This window comes from Uloborus diversus, chromosome 7, assembly GCF_026930045.1.
Source record: "Uloborus diversus isolate 005 chromosome 7, Udiv.v.3.1, whole genome shotgun sequence".
Taxonomy (NCBI): Eukaryota; Metazoa; Arthropoda; class Arachnida; order Araneae; family Uloboridae; genus Uloborus; species Uloborus diversus.
The window spans coordinates 45,915,619-45,927,892 of NC_072737.1; the positions used below are offsets into that span (position 1 = coordinate 45,915,619).

Sequence of the window (12,274 nt, forward strand, 5' to 3'; positions counted from 1 at the left end):
AAAAATTTTTTGCATTGTCCAAAAGCTTCAATAGATTTTATTATATTATGATTTCATTGAACATCTGATACTTTTATGTGAAATCATTCAGTGAGATTAATAATTTAATAATAAGTAGCAGGTTTGTTTTTCAAAACTTATAAATTAGCTATGAGCGTGGCCAAAGTAGTGAGTAGGTTTTTCAAGGACATAACTTTTTCTTGCAAATATACAAGTATTTCATGTCAGTGTAATTCTAAGTGGACATAGACCATAACAACTAGCTAAAAACATCACAAAATTGACTACATGGAATGTCATCATAATTACATCTATAGTGTGCCAAAATGGACCTTACGCGAAATAAGATCGTCAGTAAATCCTACAAAACAATTACCCAGTTTAATTAGGTTTTTTTTCTGTCATTCCCGTTGTTGGTCCAACTTAAGAAGAGCATGGTCCATTTTTGGGACTTGTATTCCTAGTTTGGACTTTTGCAAATGGATTCAAAATATTTTTATTTTCATAATTAGAGCAAATGTGTGAATTGTCGAGGCAAATTTAGCCTGGCAGGAGTGGGAAGGCTATGCAAGTCCTAATCATGACATCACGGTGCTGCCAGGTTAGGTTTGTCCCGATTATACTTAAGTTGATTCTTAAAAGCCTTTTTTTTTTTGACTCCTAATGTTTTAAATTTTATTTTACACATAGCAAAAACGGCCTCATGGTCTAGCGTGATCTTATATAGACGGTTTTTTCTTCTTCTTCTTCTTTTTTTTTTTTTTTGCTTGTTTGTTCATCCTTAAGACTTTACTTCACTCCACTTTCCACTTAATTTTTAAGCCTATTTCCTTGCTAAAAAATTGGGTATTTTTCAAACAGTACATTCTTTATTTTTTCCCTCTGATAAATATTCATTTTACTAAACAAAAAATGCGTACATTAATGAAAAAAAATAAAAGACTAGGATCATAGTTGTACTTAGATGAAGCTATAAATATGATTATGTCTTTCTATTATTTTTTTTTTACCAGACTAGGTTGTTAACAAAAGGTTTGGGAAAGAAATTCTCTTTCTTACTTAGAGAAACTGACATTATCAGATCGAATGTTTGATTTTGGTTTGAGACAAATCAGCTTAGCCGCCACGATGTCGGAGCATTAAATTGGAGTCTGAGTAATAGAAATATTTTTATGCACGCTTCGTAAAAATGGTTTATTTGTGCAAATTCTTTAGTTAATGTGCACTGAATGTAAATTTAGGTGAAACAACTCGTTTATCAAAAGGATATGAATATAGTTAGTACTTGAATTTTCATAACTTTGGTTCCTTGACAAAACCATAAAAATGTTTTCTTACGTGCAGAAACTATCTAATATAAGATTCATGTTGTCATTTTTATTTACAGAGGTATATTTATGTTTTAAAGATGTATATTAAATATAATACTTTTAATATAATATTCTTAAAACTTCAGTGAGGATTTTGTTCTTCAGTGTTTTACTCAAAAACTTATATAAACGTTCTAATATTGCCCAGACTGTATCTTTTAATAAAAATACGTAAAAATGGTCTTCAATGCCGCTGAAAAACACTTGAAATGGGTATCTTGAATTTAATATGTAACCAAAGAAACATCTCAAGTTTAAAAGAATTTTCACTTTTGCTATTCATTTTGCATCTTGTTTTCATAGTGTGAAACAAGTTCAATGCAAGTACATAGTTCTGTAACAAGAGTGACTGAGTTATTGCGTGGACGGTACGTTTAAGTAAAAACCTATGCCAACAACGTTGGAAAATATTGTATTTTAGGGCTATATGTTACCGATTATATGCTTTTTGAATTTAATAGTGCATTAAAGTTCTAATTTTGTAGATATTACAAAATGAGAAATTCAAAGACGTTTAGATAAATCTTGCAAAGGTTTTAGTGCATTTCTGAGTTACCTTTCATAGAATCAGACTAGCTAAATTATCATCGTTTCTGAACGTTGCGTAGACATGCTTACAAAGATGTACGGTACAAAAAAAAAAAAAAACATAATTTATAATATACTTGTAATTCCGCGCAAATATAATAGTATACGAACATTTTACAAGAAAATGTCCACTGTCATTTTTTTTTACTACAAATATTGAAAGGAAAAAAAAAATTTACTAGGCAATATAACACAAAATATATGACACATTTTTTGAAAATTTGCAATGCTAATATGTTTTAAGTTTGTTAAAGTTTTAGATATAACAAAATATTTATCCGCATAGCTCGTAAGAAAAAAAGGTAATAATAATTAAAAAAAAAAAAAAACTTGAGTTTTTATACAAACTGACACAATATTTTTAGTAATTAACACAACCAAGAACGCATGCTTAAGTTTTCGTAGAATACTAGGGGTCGACAGCCCTGCTTTCATCGTTTGCCAACCCCCATTGTCACCTGCGGTGAGGAAAAATTGCTGATTTTAAAGGACATTACCTCTGGATGTTTTCAGTACTTCCTTGGCAGAATATTGATTCCAATTTTCAAGAACAAATAATCTGAAATCATTGCAGAATTCCGGCCCACAGTTTTGTTGTTGTGTTAAAATCAGAAAAGAAAACTTTTATTTTATCTTAAAAAAACGCAATATCATTTTTTTTTTTTTTTTGAAGCTTGGTTTTAATTGTTTTGTGAACCACAAAAGTGAAACATTAAAAGTTTTATTTTTTGCGAAAAAAATCAAGCAATTCATATTTTGACCGGTTTTTTTTATTACACTGAAAAAAATTGAATTACCTCTGTTGAGGTTGAATACTTTGCAAGGTCAGCTCGTAACGTCCAGTCGTTACATTATTTATTCATACGTTTGGTACATATGTCACAATTTTTCAAACTATTTATAACCTTATATTAAAATCAACACTAACAATCGCATAGTTTTTATTATTGTTGATATCTAAAGATGCGAAGCATTTTGTATCAACACAAACTACGTGTTCTCACAAAAAATAAATGAAATAGAACCGGCTTCAAAATTGCCGCTGGAAATTGCTCTCAGAATTCAAATACAATTTTTGTATTTGAACAACGTCGAATATTAAATATAATGTAAAAAGTCAGCGCAAAAACATAATTAGTTTGAATTCTGAAATTTTTAAATTATGAATCCAAATTATGTTTTTCGCAATCACGAGTGACGACGAGACCCAACTCATTGGAATTATTGTTTCTAGAAACGGCTCTTGTCCCTCCAAGTCTGTCTCTCCTCTTGGGCGGTTAGATGTGTATAGTTGTATGTGTATGCTTGTGTATGTGCATAAACCTGTATGTATGTGTGTGAGTGTGTATGTGTATGAGCATGCGTGTGTGTAGGACATGGATGCTACCAACCAGGAGAAGCGGATTGCGGGAGACAGTGCTCAGGACCACAGGAGCCGAGCCTGCAGAGGACGGTTAGGTTGAAAAAGGAACCAAACATCAAGGAAGGTCAATTGAAAACAATTAGCAATCGCGGCTGCTCAAAAAAACTTTTTCAGCTTAAGCATACAACTGAGCAAACGTAAAACTGTCTTTCTACTGAAGAAAAAGTTCTTCTTGAATTACTCAGCATTACTTTCCCGTATGACATCATCTATTTTTAACATATGACATCAGACGTACATCTCTATTGAATATTTAAGAATTATTACAAATATAGTTTTCTGACAATTAAAGATAAAGATCATAATCTACAATTTTTTTTGATTTTTTTTTCTTCTGGACAAATTTAAAACGTTGATTTGTGCACATACTACTTGGAAAAGTAATGTTTTAAAAGATTTTACCCAAAACCAATGCATCTTTTTAATTTGGAATCTATTATGCCTTAATTCACCTCACAGCCCCTTATGCTTACTTTTTTTAAGCGTGAAAACTTGTGCAATAAATGTATTAATTCAAAAAAAAAAAAAAAAAGAAAGAAATCAGGAAGAAAAAAGGGAAAAAAGAAAATGAAATTGAAGTTTCCTATCCAAAATATTTTCGAGAAAAAATAGTTTGTACGCAATATAAGACGTTTTACCGAACATAAATATTTTAATCATTTATTGTACCAGAGGGATTAAAAGTGTAAACATAGTAACATAAAAAAATTAATTACCGTTTTGCAAATTAATTTACATTTATCTTTAATTGTATTTTTATTCTCGAGTTTCTATTTCTGTAAGTTATTCCTACATATATTCTAATTTCATAGAAACTTCGTGAAAAAATCACCTTTCGCAAAAAGTTCCAAGTTTTGAAGTGACCGAAGACCTAAAAATGTGAATGAAATATGAATGAAATATTCATCCCTCGTATTTTCAAATTTATGTGAAAATTTGGCTTAAAATTTGAATAAAAATAAAACCAAAATCGAATTTTCAACTAATCGTCTAATCGCTTTGAGATGAACACGCATATGCGACAAATTAACTGTGCCAAATTCGATGAAAATCGGCAGAACTGTCTAGGCGCTAAGCGCATCAAAGATCCAGACATCCAGACAGAGATCCAACCTTTCAGCTTTAATATTAGTAAAGACGATTTATTGAAGTAGTTAATTCAACTTTTATTTTTCAGAATTGCTATTAACTAATGCTTTTACAATATATTAAAGCGTCTTAAACAGCCAAAAAATATATTTGGAGAAGTTGGCACACAAATACAAAAGCGATTTTAAATTAAAATTATCAATCAAAGTTCAATCTTTATATCTGGCTCCTTTTTCTACGAAAGAAAGATTGATTGAAGATGCTACAGAACTGGAAAGTGGACAAGGAAGGAAGAAATTTAGAGTGGATTGAGAGAGCTCTTTGTAGATCAATTTCAGGGAACTGTAACTCAAAGTGCCAAGAGCGTTGAAAGAGTACCATTTATCACGTGGTTAATGATGGGGAGGACACTCGATTTGACTCTTGTGTGAAAATTAGCACGTTAGAGGAGATTTGGAGAATATACACATTTTCTCTTAACAGGTTCTTGCATATAACTCATTTTCACATTAAAATGAACGATTGGTTTAGGAAATTTAGCTAAACTATGAAAAATAATTGTTTAAAGATGTAGGCGAACACCCTAAATATTTATTCTTCGTTTTCATTGCACTTTTCTTAAAGTTTATACAAATATTAAATATGACCGTAATAATACATTTTGACACCAATTTGTTGAAAAAAAATCTATAAGATTTTTTGTTTAATAAAAAAAGCCATATTTTTAAGAAAATTAAATTCTTTATTACTTAGATGCTATTTCGTAATTGCTTCCAGTGCATTCACATTTTCATAATTTAAAAAATTGTTTTATCAATCTCTTTCTTAAATTCCAGTGAGCGATATAACTCTCCAATTCGGAAACAATTTACTAAAAACAAGTTTTATGGGTAAATGTTTGAAAAATTCCCCCTAAAAATTTCTTTTCGCCCCCTAAGTTTAATTGAACATCATTTCAAAACCATGTACGTTAACTTTTTAAAGGGTTTATATCACAGTGATATGTTCAATGACCATTTTTGCAAAGTTTCATATCTTTAGAGTTAATACTTTTTTCACTAGAGCTGTTGGTATAAATACAAACTTAAAAAACGTCGTTATGAGAAAATCAAGAAAGAAAAAGTAATTTTCAGTTATAAGCAGAGCATTTGAGTTAAAAAATTTCTTGTAGTTTTCTCAATAATTCAGCTATTTAGAAAAACATTTGCAGATTTATAAAGAAAAACCCTGGTATTCTCTTAATTTATCACAGTCTCAAAGTCTTTTTTTTTCAAAAGCTAATATGTTCTCCTCGCTTTAAAAATTTTTCAAAAATTAACAGATTTTTTAAACATCTGTTCAACATAGTTTTGTGTGATTGTTCTTACATATAATTCCTTTCCTTCCTTGAAATTGTACAATATTTATAAATTGTTCTTGTATGAAAAAAAATATTGTAGTTTTTGCTAATGACAGAAAGAAAGTATAATTTTAAATCTTCGTAAGAAATTCGATTTAGAAAGTTTCTGTAATTTCAGATTTAGTATCCAGCAAGGTAACGGTTACTTGCAATGTCTTCTAATGCTTTTCATTCCACTGTTATCTTTTTTAGACAATTTTTACTCAATTTCAAGTAAATCTTGAGTACTTTTTACGTATCCTAAAAGGTTGAGCTCTGTAAAGTTTACTGTGTTTCACTAAAGTATGAATTTTCTTTATAGTAGCGAATTATGAGTGTATTCTTAAACTTTCAAAATGTGTCGTGTTACCAAAAGCTGTAAAATAATTAAACGGTTATAGTCTTTTACAAAATAATCATTTATTTATTTCTCTAAAAGGTGTAAAGCATACTTTTTTAACCTTTAAGTTAGGAGAACAGGTTTTTTTTTTCTGCAGTTGCTTCTATTTTTTTAAAAATCATTTGGACTAATATAATGTGTTGTTTATTGTAATTAAGTTGTAGAACAAAGAAGAAGAGAGAGAGATGAAGATACGTGTTACGCACAATTAACAGCAGAAAGAAAAAATGTGTTTGATGTTTTGTGCACTTAGCTAAAAAGAATTAATATTTGTAATAATAACAATTATAGTAATAAGGAAAATTCGCAAAATAATATTGCGAACAAAACCCTAGTCCAAGTGTTATTCGTTGCGCTGTGAAATATTGTTTGTTTAAATTCGAATACTGATAATAAAATAATAAGAAGAATAAGAAGAATAGCTAAAAATAAATAAATAATAATGATGATTATCGTGATGGCGATAATAATTATAGTAATACTAATTATAATTACAATAATAGTAATATTATTAATACTAATGATAATAACCTTAATAATAATAATAATAATAATAATAATAATAATAATAATATTATTATTATTATTAATACTAATAATAATAATAATAACAATAATAGTAATAATAATAATAACCTTAATAATAATAATAAGCACAAGGTTTTTAATTGTTTAACTTATTTTTATTATTTTTTAAAATTATTATTATTATAAAATATTAATAATAATAATGATAATGATAATAACGATATTAATAATAATAATAATTTTAAAAAATATTAAAAATAAGTTTAACAATGAAAACCTTGCTTATTATGCTAGCCGTTAGAGATGATGCTCAATGCTTTTGAGATATATTTGAAAGGAAAATTCGGAAGTATATTAGTACTCTTGATTGATAAATAACGAGAACAAATGAAGGTTAAAATGGAAAGCCTTAAAAAATGGCGAATGAAAAAAAAAAATTCAAATAAATTCCACTTTAAAAGTAACAAAAAATATTGCCAACCAATCTATGTTTGAGAGAAAAAAAAAAATAGGAAACACTGCTCATAATCCAAAGGTCAATTTTAATATTGATGGAACAGTGGTCGGAAGAAGCGCGCTACAAGTAGTGACGCAAGTGTCAGAGCTACATTTTGAGTAGTTTTTAGTGCAGCTCACTACTTAAAAAAAATTATTTGTAGCGATTTCTTGTAACTACTTTGAAATCGAGATAAAAATAAAAAGGTTTTATCAGTAGCGTAAGAAAGGTGATGATGTTCAGATCCAGATCCCTAGCTCGAAGTTCAAAATTAATTAATTAGATCTTACAAAACACAAGTTCCTATTAACTTAATTACAATATAGAAAGCTTTTCTCTTTGGTTTCATAGATGTTTTCTTCATCAAATCGATTTTAGGTATATGTATGCCGATGTAAAATGTAAATCAAATTATGACTGCTTCTAGGTACATTTTTCAAATAGTCGAATTGTAAAAATTTAAATATTTCAATTTTTTAATCTTTTCTTGTAGCGAATATTAATGAAAATGGTTTTAAATGGAAATAATTAATTAAAAAATAATTCAAAGTAATAGTCCATGTTCAAATGAGATTAATCTGAATTAATTAATATATTACTATGAGCAACTTTTCCAATTTTGTCGTTCAATCAACGTGTGTGTGTGCGCTTTTTATTTATTTATTTTTCTAAAAAGTAGCGAAGTAACGACTACATTTCAAAAGTAATTTGTAGTCGCAACATTAAAAAAAGTAGTTGTAGTTATAGTTGACTACATTTGTAATAAAATAGTTGTAGTTCGCTGCAGGCAAAATGTAGTTTTCTAACCCCTGCGATGGAAAATAACACTTGATATGGCTTAGTAGCATACTAATCGTAAGAAAGTGAATAACTATGTTTTGCTGGTACCTCATTAAAACCAATATTTCGTTACTAACAAAACACAATAAATGTTTGACACACAACTCACCTACAACAGCGAGCATCATGTCGAATGTTTCCGTCCTAGCTCTCCTATATTCGACACGACACCTGTAAACACCCTCCTCGTCTTTCTGAATGTCATTAATCCTTAGGTAAGCTGGGGTGGCGGAGGAATTGAAATAAGCTCTAGACCCCATGTGGATTGCTGGGAAGTGGGTGGCAGTTGGCAAGGCAGCGTCACGTGCATCCACACTGTACAGGGGGCTTCCGGATTCGTCTCTGTGCCATAAGACGAGAGAAACTTCGTCTTCGCTTGAGCTGACATTCAAGTCACATGGAAGCTCTACTGCAGTTCCCGTGAGGAATGTATAGGTTGGAATTCCTAAAAAGATATTTTATCATTTAACCTCAAGAAATGGTTGGCAAAATCAATAGTGTTAAACTTAATAGAATCGGAAATATAGAATGACGGTTGACTATTGCTTAAATAGATTGTAGACATTTTGATGCGCCTTTTTGTATTTGATTTTAAAATTCAAATTAATATGTACCATATGTGGATCAATCATTCTTTTTACTTTTTGCTGTATATTAAGACTGTAGAAGATGGACGTCGCTAGAAAATTTCAAATTTTAATGGTTCACACGCTGAAATCATGTTGATATATTTTTTAAAACAATGTTTTTTTGTATGTTAATGATTTTCCGATTTCATCTGCTTCACAATAATAAATACTGTTTGATCACGGGTTATTCTTAATTTGGCAATCGGCGAAGTTAAGATTATTCCATCTGAATGAATCTAGTCGGAGAGTAGGAAAAATAACAATGGGATTTTGATGCACGTGATTAATAATTTCACTAGGGCCTTATTTATTTATTGTCTTAATTGAGGTGAAAATGAATGGAAACAAAATGGGTTTATGTGGAAACGAAAAGAAAATAAAATGTTTTCATTTTTTTTCGTAAATTTAGATGCAAAATCTTAAGCTCGAAACTATGTTTGATACAAAATCAATCAATTAATTTTTGAGTAATAATATAGATCGAATATAGCTTTGATTGAAAAATTATTGCAGTGTATAAATTGTCATTTTTTATAAAACTGAGTCGAAATAATTTATAGGCAAACGCGCACATCTGTATATCAAAAAAACTACCATCCATGAAAGGTATTAGACGCGTCAATTTCCGCCTGTAAACTGGAAATTAGCCTTTCCATACAATGGATGGTCAGACTGTAGTAATTTGTAGTCAAATTTTTATGATTCCGAAAACTAATGATCGCCGTTTGTTAAAATTAAAACTGCTTTTACGTTATCTCAAAACGCTTAACGGTTTAGACTGAAATACAATTTCACGCATCATTATAAGTGAAAATAATAGTTGAAAGAGCCAATAAAGCCAAAAGAAAAAGAAAAAGTGCAAGGAATGATCTGCAAAATACTTTTCTCAAGATATATGAATGTTTAAATACCGGCATAAAATCCGACGGAAAAAAAATAACCTTTTAAATGGGCATAAATCCCAAACTTTCCCCGCCTTCAGAGTTTGCAATATTTTACATTAATCAAACCGTACGCTAAAATGAGTCGATATAAATTCCAATGTTCTTATAAAACATCTAAATTACCGGAAACAGTAGAATTTTGTGCCCCATCAGCCAGCGGCATTGATTCGGAAAAAGGATAGCAAAGCTCCAGCATAAAAGCCCCCGCCCCCCAAATATAGTCTTTTTGCAGAGCAAGCAAAACTTCCACCACTCCAATAAACAGGATTCAAGTTTTAAACTGAATCAGCGAGAAATATCGCCCGACATCGGTATCCAGAAGCAAATATCATCGACTGAATTAGTCTGGAGAGGGAGTCGCTGGACCATAAATAACTTAAAATTGATGCACATTTGTAGGCTAATTCCATTTCTTTTCGAATAACGAGCGATTGTGGAAACGCAAATGTGCTCGGAATTTCCGAATTTATTACCGCAGCTATGTCTTCGATTAAATTTGGATTTATTGATGGTGGAGCAACAGTATGGGAGCACAATAACGCTCTCAGCAAACGTTAAGCTTCATGTGTTAAAATATTACTTTACTTAGCGGGTTTAATAGTGGATGCAGTTTGCTCAAAACCGCTGTATCTGGAAATAAATTTCAATCCTCTTCACAAAATTGTAGAGGTATAATTTTCTGAGAAGTTTATTTACTTTTAAACATAAATTATTATTATGGATTTATGTAGAGGTTTTTATGCGCAAAATGCTTTAAAGTTAGGAATTTGTAAGCAAAAATATCATACTTTTGTTCATAAATAGTGAGCTTTTACAATAAACTTTTAAAACAAAAGCAAACTCAAATGCCAATTTCTTTTAGTTTGAATTGAAAAATAGAAAATAATATAATATTGAATCTTTATTGCTAAATGATCCTAATTATTATAAATTGCTTACTATGTGTTATTCTTTTATTACAAATTCTGTGGAAATATATCTTATTCTCCATGGTTCCAGGAAGCGTGTTATCAGTTAAAAGCTAATGTTTGAAAAAAAAGTTATTCGTAATTACATTAAAAATCCTCAAATATATAACAGCCAATATCACTGATCGAATAATGCTTTGAAGTCACCAACAGTGGAACTTGGCATAGCTTGCGAGAAGACAAAATATCATTGCTGGAGCACCTAAAGTTCAGTCATTTTTTATGCTCTAATAACAATTTTTGACATTGTTTGAGAAGCAGAGAAGTGCTTTGTTTTGACAAGGCTGAACTAGATACAATAAGTAAACTGTTTTGCTCTGCTGCTGAGGCATTGAAGAGAGATAACTTGGGGGATCCGCTTCCAGCTTAAACCAGTATGGCCAAACAAGATGCACGTTTCATTCTGCTAAGCGTTGAGTAGCAAGACAATTTAATTGGGATTTAACGAATGAGAACAGTCATGTGACTTTATATGAATGAAGAAGAAATTTGCACACGTATTTTTATGAATGGTGATTTTCTGCAGTAGGTTTTACGAGGTATATCTATAAAAAATAAACGGTAATTAAAATGGAGACACCAATTTTCACCCATATACTTAATATATATACTATATTTACGGCGTATACCGTTATGGTATTTTTATTTTTTATTTATCTCTAATATTTATCTATTTGAACACGTTTACCTTTACGGGATTTTTTTCTAAATAGAATCAATTTGCATCTGTCATACATGACGGGTGATTTTGTAGTAAAATAAGTATAAGGATACGGTTAAATCAAATGACAGTCTAGAATATTAGTGTCACATTAAAGGTTTTCTTATTTTATTAATCTACCTGGTATTTACTGACATTAAAAGTTTGTGTCCATTAAATCGGTGCTTTAACTGCCATTAAACTGCTTTCCTTTAACGTTACCGTAATAAGGCAATTTTATGTAAAGTGAAATGTCAAAATATTCATCCTGTTTTCAGAGCCACCTACCTTTTTTTTTTAAATTTGGTTCTTTAACACTCCGTCGGGCGCAATATGTTGTAGAACACGATCGGGCGCATTGAGCCTAGGAAGCACACTTTGATCTACTGATTTTTTCTACGCATGTTTACATTTTCTTACGAAAAAATTGTCAACTACAAACACCAAAGAAGAGAAATAAAACAGTTTTTCATGATTTTCGAACACTCATGATTTTTTTTAACATAAGTTTAAAAAAATGAATATACATTTTTCCATGAGCTATTGAAGGGGCGTGGCTAACTAAAGAATTTGAGGTGTGCCTAATAGATCAGTTGCGCCCGACGGAGTGTTAATATCTAGGGGAGGGTGACCCAAAGCGGTTAGGTTTTCTTATGCCCCCCCCCCCCATGGTGTGTTAGCGGAGATGCATACGTATGTCGTGTTTACCCGAACACCTCCGAGTTATTATCAGTCCCAGCGCAGCAGCAGTAAAGCGGCATGGCGCAATCAGGCTTAAAATAAAAAAAAAGATTCATTTAAAAAAGTTTTGTAACTTGTGATTAGTCAAAGGCCAGCTTATCTTTTTATTGTCAATAATATTAACTTGTTCTTACACTGTCAACCTATAAACTACAATGGTTCTTCCGCTTTTTTTAAAAT

At 30.4% G+C, this 12,274-nt stretch overlaps 1 protein-coding gene across 1 annotated transcript in view; it reads right to left on the reverse strand.

Annotated features, from left to right (window-relative positions):
• The window catches only part of LOC129226682 (synaptogenesis protein syg-2-like), a 70,338-nt gene extending 60,490 nt beyond the window's left edge, over window positions 1-9,848 (reverse strand). The window contains exons 1-2 of the mRNA XM_054861312.1: window positions 9,809-9,848; window positions 8,222-8,557 (exon numbers count right to left, since the gene is read on the reverse strand). Coding sequence (XP_054717287.1) covers window positions 8,222-8,557; window positions 9,809-9,848 — 376 coding nt within the window. The remainder of the gene's footprint in view (window positions 1-8,221; window positions 8,558-9,808) is intronic.
• Window positions 9,849-12,274: the final 2,426 nt, after the last annotated feature.